A 19342-nucleotide genomic window follows, 5' to 3' on the forward strand; every position below is an offset into this window, starting at 1 on the left:
TTATTTTATATAAATTTTGAAAATAGTTTACTGAGTGAAAAATGTCAAAGACACCAGTTTCTTATTACCTTGACACTCTCTCTGTAGTTATCTTGACCCCACATGTACTTGAGAATGGGATACATGGGTCTTCTATAGTTGAATTTATGTTCAAACTGATGAGGATCACCTGAAAAGAAAAAAAAAAAGATGAAAATTAAAAAACGCAGAGGTCTAAGGTTCAAGTCCCACCTGTGACGATTTCCTGCATGTCTTCCCCCCCCCCTCTCTCCCCTGTCCTGTCAAATTAAAGGTAGAAAAGCCCAAAAAATAATCTTAAAAAAAACAACAACTTAGTGGCCTACCACTTGGGCCTACCACTTTCAAGCGGAACCTGCCATTAGGAAACGGAATGTGCCGGTGGAACACGCGTGGCATACCGCAGTACTGAGTAGCATAAGTGGATCAGTTTATGCTGGTGTACTGAGCAGCATACCACTCCAGGGATTGGATTATGTCGCTGTAGCACTAGTGGCATACCATCATCTGCACTGCAAAGATAGGAGCTCATGTGGCCCAAAACTATTACAGTAGTACTTACAGCTACAGTACATGGGGGGCTCTGGCTCTAAAGAATTTCACACATAGTTGCTGAGTTTGCCTGACATAAAGACATTACTATACAAGCAGTTTAGAAATGACTTGGAGACATAATATAGCAAGTTAAAAACCCTCAAAACTGATACTTATTAAGTGTGCTACACCAACCTAAGACAGTTGATATTATTAAAGGACAAAATATTCTGATATTGTCCTTTAGACTAAATATTTACCTTAACCTAGGGGTGGAAAAAATAATCGATAATAGCATAGTATCGCGATATTTTCGCTAAAAAAAAACCACAATAGTGATCGTACTCAGCTACGTGCCACTGTATTTCTTCTCCAGAGGATATGGCACCAATAAAATAATGCTTAATGCTTTTTTGTTACAGTTTATTTCATAATTCCACAAAGAGTTGTTAACAACGTACCCCAGATTCAGGTAGATGGTACAGATGTCAGAAACAAGCTGCTGGGGCTTGAAGTCAAACTCACTGAAGTCCTTGACTTTAAGGGCACCCATCTTAGGACCCACCAGGTGCTGCAGGAAGTAATTCAGCATGGAGATTATCCTCTCAGCCAGGAAGGGGTGCACAAAGATCCCCTTGATCTCTGGAAATGAGGAAAATGATAAGAGGGAAACGCACATGAGACGGATGAAGACAAACCTTTAATTGATGAATCGATATGAAGAATCAAATCTTTTCTGCCTCACCTGAGGTGAGGAAGGCCAGCGTGCCGATGGTCTCGTTAGACATGATGTTGTGGAAGTGTCCCAGCTGTCCAAGCATCTGCAGGCTTGACTCCTTCTCTCTTCGAGCATCGGGGGCCAGGCCTTCCCACTCCCCTCGATCCCGCTCCAACTGCAGAACCTTGATTTTACTCAGGTACTACAAGATAAAATGTTCACTTATTTCTTTTGTTGGGCTAATAACAAAAACTGACTATTACTTAAAAAAAAACAAGTTATTAGTCATGAGGATTTAAATTAATTAGCATTTTTGGCAAGCAAGTTTGTGCCCCCTTAGTCGACCAAATCTGTGCCAGATTCCCTCCTTGTGCAGTGTTTTCCCTCGGTTTGTGGAAGACTTGGGTGCACGTATTTGGCGGGGGGTTGTGGGGTCCTCCCTCAAGAAAATGTTAAGTCTTTCAATAAAAAGAAATGCAATTTGACATCATTTTGGACCATTATTATTACACTTTACATTTTCCGTGGCAATATTGTATCAACACACAGACTCCAAGTATCGATCTATTATTATACATGTGTTGGTCAGTTTGTCTGTTTGGCAATCCCATTTTACAGCAATAAAATTGAAGTGAGATGAACAAACAGACATTTATCTTTTCAGATAAAACCAATGTTGACAGAGTTTCCTTCAGGGGATATAATTTGAAATTGGAAACAATTTGAAGTTGGAAAAAAGGTAATACATTGCAACGCATTGCTTATGTTTAAAATCGCTATTATATCTTATCGAGAAATCCTCTTTTTCTATTTGTTATCCATCCTAATTTTAAAAGAATGTTGCGTTGGACTGAACTCTGTCATATTTCTGAAAGAGAACGTAACAATGTCTTATATAACGCACATTAGTTTTATTTTTTAAATCATACTGTACATCCAAAATAAACATTTTATAATCACAATTAAAAACAAAAATATTGCATTATAATTTAACCCATGTAAGCATTCAGGTGGTAGATAGTCAACATACAGTATGAGGGCATGCCAACAAATACATAATCTCTCTCTCACATTTTGCCATTTTATACAACCACACTTGATTTTGAATTAAAACTCTTTAATTCAAAAAGCTACTCAAAAACAGGTCATCTTTTTTTCTGATCTTCTTTCTTTTATATTCTACCCACAGCTCCCTGTATACCCTAAAGAAACAAACTCATAATTATGTCTCTTAAGCGTATGAAACAAGTCAGAACCTCATTCGCTGACATTTACTGCAAGGCTCTTGGTGTCAGGCATCGATTCTATTTATCATTTGTTTGCCCACATGTTAATACACTATGCTCGCACACAACAAAAAAATCTGATTAAAATGCTAGATCAGGATACGTCAGTTAATCTGGTGAATGTTAATTCAATAGGATGAGAATGATTATTATACACACTGCCAGTTAAACATTATTGAACACCCTATATTCTGGCTAATTTCTTTTTTGTTTAATCACAAGAAATGTGGTCATTGTAAATTACCCATAATTAAACAAAATTAGAGGTTGATATGATTAAATTGAGAAAATATTGTGATTTTTTAATGTTATTGGAAATAAACTAGCCGGAATACATTTTAGAAGCTCATGTTTCGATTCATTTATTGAAGCCATTCAGCTCAGTCAAAGATGAACCAAACAAATCAGGAAATGTTTAGACTTGCCGTCTCTACATTTTTATGAAAGCTAGGCATATATTATGAAGTATGGTTCAGCAAATGCATGGCTTATTTTTCACGTCAGATTTAGTGAGTCCAACTTAGGTTCAACATTTGAAATTGAAAGCGGTGTTTTGATAGCATCTTCTTGCCTTTTTGGGTCAGGAGCAGTCATTTTGTGGTCATGATCCACTGCTGAGTTTCTTAAAGGGGCACTTCACAGATTTAACACTTTTTATTAGTCAGTTTACTTGTCATGAAAACAATTGCATTATGTCATCTGTAGCTCTAAAGGGAGTTTTCTAAAATCAGAGACAATATTTAATTTATAATTAAAATTGTCAGCCAAAAATGTTATTTTTAAGGACTACACTTTAATAATAAACAGTTTTTTGCTTTCAAGATGCCCATTGCACTACTGTCAATTAATATTAATTTGTAACCTAGCATACCTAACTAATAGTGTCCAAAAGTGATTTTAGAATGCATTCTGGCATTTTTAAGTAGATTTAATTTTCTTGTTTTTGCATGTATTACATCCTAAAATGTGGTTCAAATTAGTGTAATTATTGTAACACATTTTAAATCCTTATATCCAACAACCTATTAGTTAGCAAGCTCTCAGATCTTTACGAGGTCTTTAATTAGTGCTTGATTAAAGGCAGGTGCATGAAGATGCGAAGACACTTATCTATATACGTATGTTCAAATACATAAAAAAAAAGTCTACACAGTATGGTTTTGTGCTTCAGGTGTCTTATTACAATGAACAATATTTTGAACATCTCCAAGTAAATCTAGATTATTTCCACTAAAATAAAAGTCACACACAATTAAATTCAGTTTTACCTGTGCCTTGCCTTTAATCCCTAATTTTATTTACAATGCTGCTTGAGTTAAACCCAAAATGCTGAAATGTAGGGTGTTCAAGAACTTTAAAGGGCAATGTATAATGTATTCTTCATTACGGTGAAATCAAGGTCAAATCATAAACAATTCCATCCATTTTCTGCCTTAAGAGTTCCCAAAAATACTTACCTTGCAGTATAAAATTTGGTATGGGCCAGGTGGTCAGTCAGGAGTTCATACAGTACATTCAACAAGTCCTGTTGAAACAGATACTTCTGGCCACAGTTCCCATTGTAATAATAACTAATTAATACACAGTATTCAGGGAGAGAGGAACCAGCGCTTGTATCACCCTACTTATGTTACCATAGGGCATGATGGGAGCTGAACAGCTACTGTGTGGTTTGGTATGGATTCTGAAGTTGTCACCAGCCAGTGGGCTACAGTTTGCCTGGACTGTTGTCACAGAGAGAATCCACTGAGCGTGAAGGCTGCATGTAAAGGCTAATGCAATGTTAGTCTGACCGGAGGAGTCAGAAGAAATCCACAGAGGCAAGCACACCATGGATTAGCCAAGAAGCAGAGGAGCACGCGAGATGTCAGCCAGGAAAGAAAACAGGGATGCAGTCATTGTTTATCACAGCGAGGGATCACGGCTAGCCACTGGGTCCCAGCTGCAGCCTCTCCTGCTTATGCTTATCCAGCCACTGTAAGATCTGCTGTTTGAGTTCCTCGTTTGGCCTGATCTGGTCCATGGTTAGAGGACTGCGGTTGAAAGGGTCTGTCTGGTCACTGCGAGGAGGACATAATGAATAAATGGTTACTTATTTGACTCCTGCACACCAAGTTTTTGGTGTATACATCTCAATCACAATTTTATTTTCTGACTATACAGTAATAGCGTTTAATCAAATTAGATTAAAGACACATATATCCCAACTTCTCTGCTTACAAAAAAGACAAATAATGACAATCTTCTTAAGAGAGGTGCTTTGTAGAAAGTAACTAACCTGAGGAGATGCCTTGCTATAGTTGAGCGGTCAACTGTGACATTTGAGGAAGGGAGAAGAACAGGATCGAGCATCAGAGTAGACATGATGGGATCCAAGAACTCATCTGGGGCATCTGCATACGTCTCCTCTTCCTGCTGCTGTCTATCTGCATGGGACTAAAACAGAGGCACAATGACAAAAACGTTTTCAGTGTTTCCACCTGTATTCACCACAGTGAACACTGCATAGGGTCATAAAAAAAACAAATATGTGTATTGTATTGTATGTATTCTAGTGTTATCTTGCAAACCGTTTCCAAGTCAAATGATACCTTTATTTTATCAGCAATGAGTTCAAAAGCCACAATCATGTCCCCAGGCTTGTTTATCTTCTTCAGTACCCTAACTGTTTGAGAGAAGAGGGTAGGAGAGTAGGATCGTCCATCCTTTGGGACAGTAGCACAGAAATTCTCCTCATCACTGCCAAAGACAGAAACAAACTTTTTTTTTAAAAAACACACAATAGTGATCGTACTTAGCTACGTGCCACTGTATTTCTTCTCCAGAGGATATGGCACCAATAAAATAATGCTTAATGCTTTTTTGTTACAGTTTATTTCATAATTCCACAAAGAGTTGTTAACAACGTACCCCAGATTCAGGTAGATGGTACAGATGTCAGAAACAAGCTGCTGGGGCTTGAAGTCAAACTCACTGAAGTCCTTGACTTTAAGGGCACCCATCTTAGGACCCACCAGGTGCTGCAGGAAGTAATTCAGCATGGAGATTATCCTCTCAGCCAGGAAGGGGTGCACAAAGATCCCCTTGATCTCTGGAAATGAGGAAAATGATAAGAGGGAAACGCACATGAGACGGATGAAGACAAACTTTTAATTGATGAATCGATATGAAGAATCAAATCTTTTCTGCCTCACCTGAGGTGAGGAAGGCCAGCGTGCCGATGGTCTCGTTAGACATGATGTTGTGGAAGCGTCCCAGCTGTCCAAGCATCTGCAGGCTTGACTCCTTCTCTCTTCGAGCATCGGGGGCCAGGCCTTCCCACTCCCCTCGATCCCGCTCCAACTGCAGAACCTTGATTTTACTCAGGTACTACAAGATAAAAAACAAAAACTGACTACTACTACTAAAAAAAAAAAAACCACAGCTAAAATAATCAACAAGTTATTAGTCATGAGGATTTAAATTAATTAGCATTTTTGGCAAGCAAGTTTGTGTCCCCATAGTCGACCAAATCTGTGCCAGATTCCCTCCTTGTGCAGTGTTTTCCCTCGGTTTGTGGAAGACTTGGGTGCACGTATTTGGCGGGGGGTTGTGGGGTCCTCCCTCAAGAAAATGTTAAGTCTTTCAATAAAAAGAAATGCAATTTGACATCATTTTGGACCATTATTATTACACATCTGTGTCTAAAACGTTGGAAAAGCTAGAGCAGATAAATAAATAACACTTAATAATGCTTAAAGACTAAACTTGACAAAGATGTCCACTGGGGACCAACTACAATCATTAGATCTGAACGGCTCAGGTGCTGCACCTAAGCCTTATAATTGTAGGGGAAACCCAGTTATGTACCGTATTTTGTAATTTGTGCTTATGCAAAGCCAATCTTTACCACCAAGTAAATACATACATACATATTACTTATTTATTATTTGCTAAAATTGGTGTACAGTTTGCATGTATGGATGATCTTACCTGAATAGCCTCATCCAGTAGGAAGATGGCATCATTCATCAGTAAGTTGAGGAACCTGAGAAACAGAGGGGGATTCATGGCCTCCAGGTTCTCAGATGCATAGTGCGCCAAATGCTGAAACAAGAGATGTCAAACTAAATGAAGAGCACATTGGAATCAATCTGCTTAATAATCTACAGTTTGCCAAGATAATCGCCTGGTAAACCATGCATGCCTGTTTTTACCCTCATTCACTGTCTTGCCTTTACACTTAAGGCTATTGTGGGTCACAAATGGCCAATGCCTATCTCAGCATGCATTGAGTGAAATATAATAAAACATCCTGGACAGTTAACCAGTCCATCGCAGGGCATTTTCTTTCCTCTCCCAATCCTCCCTACTACTCCTCTCACAATAGAAAGCAATTTGAATGAGATGTGGTGAGAGTGAGGAAAAGCGGAGGCCTTCTGGAGGAGTTTATTTGCTGCTCACCAAAAATCAATGTCTGCTATTGATGAAGTTGCCCGATCATAAACTTCGTAATACACCGTATAGCCGATTAAGATTTTTATGTACATTCACCACAAAATATAAATAGCCCCTTTCCCTACCAGTTTCTTATTACCTTGACACTCTCTCTGTAGTTATCTTTACCCCACATGTACTTGAGAATGGGATACATGGGTCTTCTATAGTTGAATTTCTGTTCAAACTGATGAGGATCACCTGAAAAAAAAAGAAAAGAAAAAAGATGAAAATTAAATAAAATCAAACATTGTTAACTTCAGTGGCCGGGTTGCTCAGTGGGTAGAGCAGGCGCACGTATACTGAGAGGCTTATGCCTCGACGCAGAGGTCCAGGGTTCGAGTCCGACCCGTGACGATTTCCTGCATGTCTTCCCCCTCTCTCTCCCCTTTCTCACCTAGCTGTCCTATCAATTAAAGGCAGAAGAGCCCAAAATAATTATCTTAAAAACATTGCTAACTTTGTTTTCACCTCATGCAGCTTCTCTCCTTATCTTGATGATCATCTTAAACACACACAAAAACAAACAAACCTCTTCACCTGACTAAAAAAGACCCCAAATGATCCAAAGAGTCAGTTGATTTTATTTCTTATTGTGACGGTTTAATCAAAGATGGCCTTTAATCAGGTTCTTTATACTATTTTCAAGTGTGCATACTTGTGACAGCACCTGTTAAGCAATCTGAATGTGGCTATATCCAATACAGTTACAGGCTTCCATCTACAACTAGCAGTAGCAACAACATATTTGTGAGAAATACAATACCTGTGAATTCAATGTCTACAAACACAGTGATGAGGGCCTCAGCCAGCTGAGGTGCATGTCTATAGGAGCAGAAGACTCTCTCTCGCTGGAACACAATTGGCTGAGCAGCACCAGCAGCTACTGGCTCCATGTGGGGCATCACCGCCTCTAAGACCTCTGCAAGCTTTGCTCTTAAATGAGGGTTCTTCATCCTGTTGTAGATACAGAACAGGAGGGATTGAAAAAAACAAAACATTTGCACCATTCAAGCCCTCTTGGGCCTCACAATTTTTCCTTTCATCCGACCACGATCACTGACATGATAGATTAAGTCATGTACCTCTCTACGTTACCCATGAAGACAGTGATGAAGTTAAGAATCTGCTCCAGACTTTCCGCAGAAGTCTCCAAAACATCGTCTGCGAATCGACGCAGGAAGATGAAAAAATCTCCCAAGTTCTCTGCAAAAAACTCTGACAAACAAAAGGCACTCTTAAGTTATGACTATCATATGAATGAATGTTCAGCATGAATGAATAATTGTACTACGAGTGGCTAACCACCAACCTGCAATTAAGAGAAATTACAGTTCAGACTCTAAACCCTGAACCCCTTGGTTCAGTCTGACAATTAAAGATCAAGTTTTGCTTTTTGTTCCACTGTATTTGTAGTGTAGAAGAAGCTCTGACCTACCTGGTACATAGCAGAGCACAGTATTATGTAGGGAGGGCAGGGGAAAACTGAGTGCTACATGTTCAGGGCCCTGGTTCCCCAAACCAAGCTGAACCAGCAGAGCAGCCGTGGAAGCTTGAAGGTTAAGGCAGCAATGCAGCATGGCAGGCTGCGTGGTGGCAGCTTTGGTTGACAGGTAAACAATCATCAGACGCTCAAACTGCTCCAGGAGCTGCTCCGACATTGGGTTGCCCGTTCGCTGGGCCTCCTGCCACGTCACCTGGAGCCGGTGGAGAGACTGGTTCATCTTCACCATCTGCTCATGGAGTCTGAGTCACAGGTGCATGGACACAAACAGATAAAGACAATACTGGTTAATGCTGACATACAGTCAGGTCCATAAATATTGGGACATCGACACAATTCTAATCTTTTTGGCTCTATATACCACCACAATGGAGTTGAAATGAAACGAACAAGATGTGCTTTAACTGCAGACTTTCAGCTTTAATTTGAGGGTATTTATATCCAAATCAGGTGAACGGTGTAGGAATTACAACAGTTTGTATATGTGCCTCCCACTTTTTAAGGGACCAAAAGTAATGGGACAGATTAACAATCATAAATCAAACTTTCACTTTTTAATACTTGGTTGCAAATCCTTTGCATTCAATTACAGCCTGAAGTCTGGAACGCATAGACATCACCAGACGCTGGGTTTCATCCCTGGTGATGCTCTGCCAGGCCTCTACTGCAACTGTCTTCAGTTCCTGCTTGTTCTTGGGGCATTTTCCCTTCAGTTTTGTCTTCAGCAAGTGAAATGCATGCTCAATCGGATTCAGGTCAGGTGATTGACTTGGCCATTGCATAACATTCCACTTCTTTCCCTTAAAAAACTCTTTGGTTGCTTTCGCAGTATGCTTCGGGTCATTGTCCATCTGCACTGTGAAGCGCCGTCCAATGAGTTCTGAAGCATTTGGCTGAATATGAGCAGATAATATTGCCCGAAACACTTCAGAATTCATCCTGCTGCTTTTGTCAGCAGTCACATCATCAATAAATACAAGAGAACCAGTTCCATTGGCAGCCATACATGCCCACACCATGACACTACCACCACCATACTTCACTGATGAGGTGGTATGCTTTGGATCATGAGCAGTTCCTTTCCTTCTCCATACTCTTCTCTTCCCATCACTCTGGTACAAGTTGATCTTTGTCTCATCTGTCCATAGGATGTTGTTCCAGAAATGTGAAGGCTTTTTTTAGATGTTGTTTGGCAAACTCTAATCTGGCCTTCCTGTTTTTTGAGGCTCACCAATGGTTTACATCTTGTAGTGAACCCTCTGTATTCACTCTGGTGAAGTCTTCTCTTGATTGTTGACTTTGACACACATACACCTACCTCCTGGAGAGTGTTCTTGATCTGGCCAACTGTTGTGAAGGGTGTTTTCTTCACCAGGAAAGTATTCTTCGGTCATCCACCACAGTTGTTTTCCGTGGTCTTCCGGGTCTTTTGGTGTTGCTGAGCTCACCGGTGCGTTCTTTCTTTTAAGAATGTTCCAAACAGTTGATTTGGCCACACCTAATGTTTTTGCTATCTCTCTGATGGGTTTGTTTAGATTTTTCAGCCTAATGATGGCTTGCTTCACTGATAGTGACAGCTCTTTGGATCTCATATTGAGAGTTGACAGCAACAGATTCCAAATGCAAACAGCACACTTGAAATGAACTCTGGACCTTTTATCTGCTCCTTGTAAATGGGATAATGAGGGAATAACACACACCTGGCTATGGAACAGCTGAGCAGGCAATTGTCCCATTACTTTTGGTCCCTTAAAAAGTGGGAGGCACATATACAAACTGTTGTAATTCCTACACCGTTCACCTGATTTGGATGTAAATACCCTCAAATTAAAGCTGAAAGTCTGCAGTTAAAGCACATCTTGTTCGTTTCATTTCAACTCCATTGTGGTGGTGTATAGAGCCAAAAAGATTAGAATTGTGTCGATGTCCCAATATTTATGGACCTGACTGTATGGTGTGAACATAAAGGGACATACAGTACACTACATTTCTGCAGGATCTGTGAAACAGAACTTTTTGAACTTCGTAATGGAAGATTTGTTGGTGCTTGTTCAAAGTTATGTACCTGTGGAAGCCAAGATGCAGGGTGAGCTGTGTGAGGACGAGGTTTTCAGTCAGCAGGCTGTAGGATTGTGCAGACTCCACCGGCTGCTGAGGGGGCACAGGGATCAGACAGGTTTCCTTGTCGAGACCTGGTATAAGACATTGGGGATAATCTAGGCATGACATGTAATGCATACTCTTGGAAAATCCTACTGCTATTAATAGAACTGCTATAAAAAACTTACTAAAGCAAAACAAATACCAGAGCTGCTGCCACTAACACTGATTCATAAAACTGATAAAACAATGTATTTAAAATGGTAAAAGGGAAGGTTTTTTGTCATTTTCACATACCTGTTGCGTGCACATTACGATTGCGCCTCTCTTCTTCGCTCAGCTCTTTGAGGGCGCAATAGGTAGGGTTGAAGGTGAGCAGTTTGGCCGACCGCGGCCTGCAGAAGGGCTGGCACAGCTTCAGTAGTGCTGCACCCAAGTTTAAAAAGAATGCATCTGAAGCGTACATCTGGAAGATCTCTGGCATCTGATTGGCCCATATCTTGGCCCGGCCAGCGTTCGCCTGCAGACAGCTGCCCAACCACGTGAGCAGCAAGTGGCGTGTCTCATCCGACCGCTGGAGCAAGTTTTTCAAGAGCTGGTGCAGCTTGTCATGAAACTGACCCATAAACTGCAACACAAGAAGAGTAAACATCATTAGGCCTGAGACATTTGTAGTTTGACATTCACTTAATGTTTTATTTTTTCAAAAAAAGAAAAGGCAAGCAAAACAGCAACATCAAACTAAAGAGAATCTGTTTACCTGGTGGATGTTGGCCTCCTGGACCTTTGTTTCCTGGGCGCTGGAGCGGGAGGGGTTCAGGAAGTAGCCATGTCCCTCCACCACACCTGGGGTTTTCAACAAGCAGGAGATACTCAACACTGCTCCCAGTAAGGTCTTCTGGTACTGCAAACCATTAGCTGGGTCTTTAGGCTGAATGTGTTCCACCAATACCTAGGATAGGGGTGGGGGTTAAAACTGTTAGAAGGATTTGAAAAGTTGGGGGCACTAAAAAAACAAAAAGTTTAGGGGCCTTATCTTGCACTCAGTGCAATTGACTTTGTACACCGACGCAGGTATCATTTCTATTTTGCACCCGACGCACAGCGGCCTTTTCCCTTCACAGACTCACATCGGTAAATTAGGGAATGAACAAATCAGCAAAAAGAGGAGGTGTGTTCCGGCGCAAACGTTCCCTAGTGCAGACCAGGAAAAACCTTGCGTGCGTGTGCTTGGCCTTAATGTAGAGTGTGCACACCGCACATATACTTTGTTTCTCTCATCTCACGGACCCAGCAGTTCCCATTTTTGCAAACCATACATAAATACAAGGAAAAATATGACCTTGTTTTACACAACATTTCCATGAATCATGGATGTGTTGATGACATAAATGAGGAAATATTAGAGGTCTTAAGGAGATGTGATGTTAAACTGCATGTGCTGATGCCACTTAACCCAAATGGAGAGGCAGAAGAGCTGCATCGTCTATAGTGAAGTAATCTGGGTCTAATGTTAGACTAAATTGCAAAAATATCATCATGCATTCATAATCTCGTAATTCAGTGAGAGTGAGCCCAAAACATTGGAAAGTACGTTTTTGTGACATTTCTTTATTTATATTTTGTCAAAAAGAAAACTCAATAGCAAACGTCGGTCTCCTCGGCTGTGAACCGCTCCTGGCGTGCGCCCATTGATGTATTAAGAGCGTGCGCCTAGCAAATCCGCCATTATAATAGCAATCCGCCATGGAACAAGCGCGCCTGCTTTTAAAGGGAATGTGAAACGCTCTCGATCCCGCCGGTATAATAGCAACAGCGCCCGAGATCCGCCCACAAAGCTATTTGCGTTTGGCGTTTGATACTTGCGTTTCAGATCGTTAAAATAGGGCACTAAGTAGCACTGTGAAATATTATGCCATTACTGTATACCTGATGATGATTATGTGATTACTGTATATTATCGTAAATTGCTTGATTAGAAGTGGGCACTGAAATGAACAGTTGCTGTGAGTAGGCACATTTACGATAACATTTGCAAACATCCCTGTGTGTCTCCTGACCTTGGCAATATCTTTATGGTGGCTGAAATAGAGCAGGACATCCAGGTAGGAGTAGAGGACAGGCTGGCACAGATCCAAGTCTTTGACGCGTCCCTGGAAAATATCAAACACTGGTACTATCACCTCCTCGAAGGTACGCACCTCCTGGTCGGAGAGCAGGCCAGCAATGGCCTCCTCCACAAACTCAACCACCTCCTCTGGCTCTGAAACACAGCGACTTTGTAAGAAACTAAGAAGACTCAAAGCAAAACTTTTCAAAGACAACAAGAGAAATAAGTCAAATACGCGAGAAAACAAACAGTCCTGAACCTACGTGCTCCACTGAAACCTTGCAGCAACAGGTCCAGAACCTGTTCGTAGATATTCTGGCTGATGTAGATCTCTGGGGTGAGCAGAACCGTCCGTGTGTTGGAAACGGTTAGGTTCTTACAGCGAACGGCAAACGGCAGTAACTTATCTGGTACCTTCGTCACCTAATGCACAGATAATCAAGTCACTGAATTACGGAAGCGCATGGGTTATTTTTGTGTTCCAATTACCGAGAATAGTCTATTAAGAGCTGGTAATCTCTTAAAATAGTGCTACAATTACAGTCCTGTAGGAAAAACGTGCACCTCTTCTTTGGCCCTCTGGTAACAAGCAAAGAGGTAAGGGATGGCACACTTTTCTCCAGCATCACGGTCAGCAGACAGGTTAACAGCGCTGCATGACGTCATGTAGATGAGGTGGTTTCCTGGCTCGAGTACCAGCAGACGGTTAAACAGAGCCTGGAGGACACAAATCAGACCGTGTAAAACATTTTGCACATCTGCTTACTCACCCATGCATTTTCTAAGCACCTGAATACATAAAAAAAATCATATGTCAAGCGATTCCTTAAATTTCTGTATCCATTTCTTACATAATGAATCAACATGTCTCCCTTTCTTCCGTCTGATGAAGGGTGCCCTTGGTGTTGCTTTAAGGTTGCCATTTCTTCACCAGTTATACCAAACATTTAGTGGTTTATTGAGATGAGGGAAACAAGACATGGGAAGAATAGAGTGATGAGATAAAAAAAATAAAAATAAAAAAAACACGTTGTTGACATCTGACCTGTTCTATGTTGTCCATGTCCAGCCAGTCCTGTCCATCCAGATCAGCAGCCATCTCCTCCAGGTAAACACAGCGAGGGGGGATCCCATTACCTCCTCTCATACTGGGGTCACCTAGGGGTGAATAAAACCATTGTCCTTAAAATAAAGTCTGCTCGATTTATATTACACATAACAACCCATGAAGTTTAAACCACTCCAAGCAATGAATACTGGATTAGTTGTAGTTGAGAAAATAATCAACAGCATTAACATCAAAATTAGAATAAATGTAATGCACAGCATGTATTTTATGTACCGTACTCTGGTTTATTTCCAACTGAGGTGGCAGATCACAGTGTGCAAGTGTAGTCTTAAGGGGTGGTGAGTCATTTGTTGCAGTACTTACAGGAAACTTAGAATTTTACTTTCAGAACGGCTACCGCCATCCAGAACAGCTAATTTAGGTACATGATCAGACGTCTGTCTGTCTGCCTGCCTGCCTGCCTGCCTGCCTGCCTGCCTGTCTGTCTGTCTGTCTGTCTGTCTGTCCGTCCGCCTGTCTGTCTGTCTGTCTGTCCTTTCCAGGTTGAAGCAAGTATCTCAGGAAAAAGTGGTTTACTGGTAATGTAAAAGGGTCATCATGGATTATATGACCTGATTCTGTAACCCCATCTAACACCCAGGGTTTTACACTGGTGTCACACTGGTCAACTTTGGGTTACACAGACACTAGAGTCTAGTGTTTCCCACACATAGACTAATTTGGGGCAGTGCGCCACAGAATCAACACCAGCCACCACATATTGCGTTTCGTTATTCTTTTTTTTTTTTAATGCTACTTAAAACACGCAGCGTATTCGTTTAGCTGCATTTTCTTTCCCTGCTCTCCCTCCGTCTTTCATCATGCACGCACACGCACACACACACACACACACACACAGACACGTACGCACGCGCACACTACAGCTACAATAACTTAACTCAATATTGCAGAAAGATAAAGTAATTACTGTTGTATGTCGTCTATCCTCTTTCCAGTGTTAAAAACAAGAACAAAGTGACACTTGTACTAGTGTCCAAACAGAAAAGCCCTGTTTAGCAACACACATGGAACTACTACAGTTGCGGACCTGTTTGTGTGTTACTACAGGGTAGCTGCCATTGACTTTTGATATTTGGGTCATGTACGTAGAACGTCTTGTATGTGCAGTATGTGGATATACAGTAATCAGGGGTCTTTGAATAAACCTATAGAACACTCATTTTTCACCCTTTTAGGTTGTGGACATGTTTATAAACCAGAAACCAGACTAAGGCCAAGGTCAGTCATTGACCAAAGCAAAACATATGACAAAGCTACAGAGGCAATCTCGCTATTAGTGTAATCAAAAAACGTATGTTCAAAGTAAAAACCAGCTTGCACTCTACATTGTGCCATATGAGATAAGTACCCCATTTAGACCAACACCGTGACGGGGGTCAGACTGGAGTTTAAGCTTGTTCCAACATGTATTCAATAGACCTAATACTACACTCAAATGCTGTATGAAAGGGGTATAAGTTACAGATCAAAGTCAGATTATTTCCTCCTTTTACTTACTGTTGTCCAGAGTGATGAGAAATATTCGCTGGATCATGTGATTGACATTGAGTTGTTCACACAGCTCCTGCCGGGACCGGAAGGAGCGGCTGATCTCTGCCACAGAGTCGTCATTGTCATCGACGCTGTCTGACACAGAGTTTTCCGACTCGGACTGGCTCTCTCCTGAGTCCTCCACTGTGATACAAGATACAGAGGGTAAGTATGAAACATTTAAGCCAGATGTTAGTATGACCTATACTTACAAGAAATTAAAAAAAACAATGATGCTTCTTTCTTCACAATTTCACTGAAATGACGTTATATATATTTGTTTATATACATTTGTTTATATACATTTTAACTTCGAGATCCCTCATAACTAGCACTGACTATACCTCTAAAAACTTTACTTACGTGGTGGTTCAGCAGACTGCTCTGCTTTCTGGCCTGATGCAAATTGCTTGGCATCAGCCAGTGAGCTGAAGAGGGCAGCGAAGGGGTTGCAGGAGATATTCTGGTTGTTGTTGCCCTGGTCAGTCATCTCATTGGGGCTCAACACTCACTCCATCCAAGATCCCAGTCTTAAGGAGTGATGCGGACAGAACACCTAAGTGGCAATGGTACAAGAGATTAGTGAGCATATACATTATATTTCCACATAATCATCATCCTTTTCCATCATTGTCCCACTATCATCATCACCTCAACCTTACAGTAAAATACAGAGCTGCACAACTTCAGCACCTTATCATTAACAGCTTGATAGCCTTTTATTATCCCTACATTCAAATTAACTGGAACTTGTGTCTCCAGGCCATCACATAACTCTCAACTGACATTTGTTTACCAAATTAGGTTCCTACTTCACATCAAAATGTGCCATAATAGTAGAGCTGCAAAGATTAATCAATTAATCGATTAGTTGTCAACTATTAAATGAATCACCAACTAATTTGATAATCCATTAGCCTAATCGGTTTGAGTCATTTTTTTATGATTCAAAACTGATTCCAGCTTGTTAAATATGAATATTTTCTATTTTCTTCACTCCTCTATGACAGTAAACTGAATATATTTGGGAAACACTGATCGACATTTTCTGACATTTTAGACCAAACAACTAATCGATTAATCAAGAAAATAATCAACGATGAAAACAATCAATAGTTTCAGCCCTACATAATAGGGGAGTTGTTTAAAGTTAGCATTATATTGAAAAAGTGCTTAAGGGTCAGTAAGGCATCTTCCTCTTTTTCTTTGAGGTTTTAAGGCAGATGGCATTCTTGATGTGGCATTACAGGCTCATGGATCCTACAGTCCAGTTGTGCTCAAAAATCTTAACAGCCACCTTCTGCCCTCATACGGGGCGGCTGTGGCTCAGTGGTAGAGCGGTTGCCTGCCAATCGGAAGGTTGGAAGGTAGCCCTGCCGAAGTGTCCTCGGGCAAGACACTGAACCCAGAGCGCTCTACCACGCCGATGCTGTGCAACGGAAGGTTGGTGGTTCGATCCCTAGTCCTTCACGGCAACTATGTAAAAGCGGGTGTGAGTGGAAATACATCTAACATGCTAACGCATAGCCGACACCATCACCCAGCTGTACCAATCACTGGAACAAGACAATAAAAAAAACTGTCCAACTTCCCCTACAGTGCTTAACCAGCCTTTAAATACAAATACAAATAGGGTAAGTATTTGCTACATGTACTCGAACCTCGTTACAACATGCCATCCCATCCACATATTTGTTATTATTGTTTATATATGTAATTTGCACTTTCATAAATAAGAGATTTACAGTTTTATAGCTGATTGTCTTATTTTGTTTACAAGTTACAGATGTGGGGTACTCTTTGTTTACTGTTTACATCTTACTTTACACACTAAAGGCTGTTGCAGCTAGCTCAGGGGTCTGTATGATACTAGGTGGTACAGCCTGAGACATGCACAATAAAAATTGTATTGAACCGAACCATGTCTGAACCGAGGTATGAACCGAACCGTGACTTCTGTGTACCGTTCCACCCCTAATATAAATACAGTCCATTTACAGTCCATATGTGCAATTCTGCAAACATGTACCTCATATTGTCAGCATGTTAAAAGGATATATATGTGTGTGTGTGTGTGTGTGTATGTGCTCTACTGTTTCTATCAGCTGACACTGATCACAATAAACTGCTGTATATTTTCCAGTAATGTAAAGTGTGCAGTTAAGATTATTGTTTCCTAGTCCATCTGCTCATTATTACATCCTCATTACAATGTCTTCATCTTCTTCTCAAAAAGTCAACACTACATTGGATTGAATAGAAATGGCTTTTTTTGGGTGCCTGATCCTGATGTTTTTACTCCCAATTTATTATTTTCTTCCACACTAACCCTACGTATTTCTTCTCTGACGAGGTTACAAACTTTTTGGAATGCCATGAAATGGGAATCGATAACATAACTAACGTCACTCCTGCTTACAGTGAAGATATGGACTAGCTGTCATGTGTTGTCACGGTTACCCATCACTTCATCTCAGCACCTTACAGTTATACTCGTGTTACTTTGTGGAGCTAGCTTTCCAACCAACTACACAATTACGCTATTTCAAAAGTGTCATGTCACCCGTTACGCCATTAAGTTGCAGCTTTAGCTACTTGACGCTAGTTGGCTAACTAGCTAGCAGGGTTAGCTAGTAGCAGTGACCGTTCTGCATCAGGGCTAGTTAGCTAGTTAGCTAGCTAGCTAGCTAGCTAAGCTGTCATGGGGTCACCACGACTCTATTTCAGCATTGGTGTTATACACTGTTAAATGGATTTTGCGTATTATCAGTCTAAATTATGTATGCAAACGATAAAGAGGGCTGTCCTACCTGTTTGGCGAGAAGAAGTGTGTATTTTTGATTTTTTTAAATTGCTTCTACGAAACCAGCGGCAGTTCCTCGGTGAATTGAAATTGTAAACGTCATCAAAACGAGACGGAGCGTCTTCTTTGCTGAGTAACTTTTTACAAAACATGAAAACATGATTCTTCTGGAACCATTTGACAAATTGAGCAGACCACACCAGTGTTCGTTTTATATATTTGTAGAAATATTTTGGAGGGATAAAAACGATGAATCGTTTTAAAAGTCACTTATTTAACCTTATTTAAAATCAGATATTTAGCACTACATTTTCGTCCTGTCCAGGTCTGAAGTCAGGTTATTCCAGTAGGAAACAGCATTTGGAATAGAGACAATTTCAACACGTATATCACGATTATTATTAATCTTTTTACAGGAGAAACAGGTCCGACCAACACCATGTCATCTGTTTTGGTCATGTACCCATTCTTGTATATATATTGGCAAGATGTCTGTAGGCTATTTATTTCCCAATATATTGGCTCTGAATTTTCCCTCATTTTTGGCTTTTATCTTACTCTGCTACCAAAGCAATGCAATACTACATCCTCAATTTGAGCTTATTACTCAATCTCAAATTCATAAATCTAAATGTTCCAATCATAAACCATCCTTTTTCATTTTTGGAAATTAAATCAAACTTTACATTACATCAATCCTATATTTTAAAAACAAGAAAGCTAAGAAACCCCTGAATTTATGTATCCTATATAACATTTTCATGAACTGATTTATGATTTCTGTCTATGTTCTGATCCCCTGGCATTTTCTGTTTTGTATGTTTTATGTTTACCATGTTATTTGTCAATAAATTAATAAAAAAAATAAAAAAACATGAAAACATTATGGAAAACGTTTTAGTAAAACAACCTCCCTGTGTGCCTGTATTATAGACAGTGAACTTATGCAACTCTAAACAAGAGCTGTAAAGATGAATCTAATATTTCTCGCGTTTCAACTAGATTCGCAGTAAATATTTGTGGAAATAATTCTTGACGGTTGTGTAAGAAAGAAGATAAGCTAATAGATAAGACACAAATTCACTTTTTATGGAAAGAAATAGGGAAAAGTGCATCTTCTTTTTTAAATAATAT

At 40.3% G+C, this 19342-nt stretch overlaps 2 protein-coding genes across 3 annotated transcripts; both read right to left on the reverse strand.

The window, feature by feature from the left end:
- Positions 1 to 899: 899 nt before the first annotated feature.
- On the reverse strand, positions 900 to 2569 carry LOC144514065 (ubiquitin conjugation factor E4 A-like). Its single transcript, XM_078245260.1, has 3 exons — positions 2546 to 2569; positions 1298 to 1472; positions 900 to 1194 (listed from the first exon to the last, which is right to left on the reverse strand). The coding sequence occupies exons 1-3, from the start codon at positions 2567 to 2569 to the stop codon at positions 902 to 904; spliced, it is 492 nt and encodes a 163-aa protein (XP_078101386.1). The 3' UTR covers positions 900 to 901.
- On the reverse strand, positions 2162 to 18324 carry ube4a (ubiquitination factor E4A (UFD2 homolog, yeast)). Of its 2 annotated transcripts, none has more exons than XM_078246236.1 (20): positions 18216 to 18324; positions 15769 to 15961; positions 15373 to 15549; positions 13792 to 13904; positions 13311 to 13463; positions 13010 to 13169; positions 12697 to 12899; positions 11397 to 11588; positions 10934 to 11264; positions 10602 to 10728; positions 8471 to 8778; positions 8118 to 8250; positions 7799 to 7989; positions 7133 to 7233; positions 6529 to 6642; positions 5751 to 5925; positions 5467 to 5647; positions 5148 to 5295; positions 4835 to 4992; positions 2162 to 4616 (listed from the first exon to the last, which is right to left on the reverse strand). In XM_078246236.1, exons 2-20 carry the CDS (start codon positions 15893 to 15895, stop codon positions 4481 to 4483), a joined length of 3228 nt encoding a protein of 1075 aa, XP_078102362.1. In that variant the 5' UTR covers positions 15896 to 15961; positions 18216 to 18324; the 3' UTR covers positions 2162 to 4480. The 2 variants fall into 2 exon arrangements, with proteins under 2 accessions (XP_078102362.1, XP_078102361.1); XM_078246235.1 differs by having other exon boundaries at positions 10602 to 10752.
- Positions 18325 to 19342: the final 1018 nt, after the last annotated feature.

The sequence above is a fragment of the Sander vitreus genome, chromosome 3 (genome assembly GCF_031162955.1).
Source record: "Sander vitreus isolate 19-12246 chromosome 3, sanVit1, whole genome shotgun sequence".
Classification (NCBI taxonomy): domain Eukaryota; kingdom Metazoa; phylum Chordata; class Actinopteri; order Perciformes; family Percidae; genus Sander; species Sander vitreus.

Coding starts and splice junctions, on each gene's coding strand:
- LOC144514065 (XM_078245260.1), bottom strand. CDS start 2,569: ATGCCTGACACCAAGAGCCTTGCA. Junction 1,473..2,545: donor CTGACACCAAGAGCCTTGCA/GTAAATGTCAGC, acceptor TTTATCTTGTAG/TACCTGAGTAAAATCAAGGT. Junction 1,195..1,297: donor GCTGGCCTTCCTCACCTCAG/GTGAGGCAGAAA, acceptor CCTCATTTCCAG/AGATCAAGGGGATCTTTGTG.
- ube4a (XM_078246235.1), bottom strand. CDS start 15,895: ATGACTGACCAGGGCAACAACAACCAGAATATCTCCTGCAACCCCTTC. Junction 7,990..8,117: donor TTCATGGGTAACGTAGAGAG/GTACATGACTTA, acceptor TATCTACAACAG/GATGAAGAACCCTCATTTAA. Junction 5,296..5,466: donor ACCATCTACCTGAATCTGGG/GTACGTTGTTAA, acceptor TGTCTTTGGCAG/TGATGAGGAGAATTTCTGTG.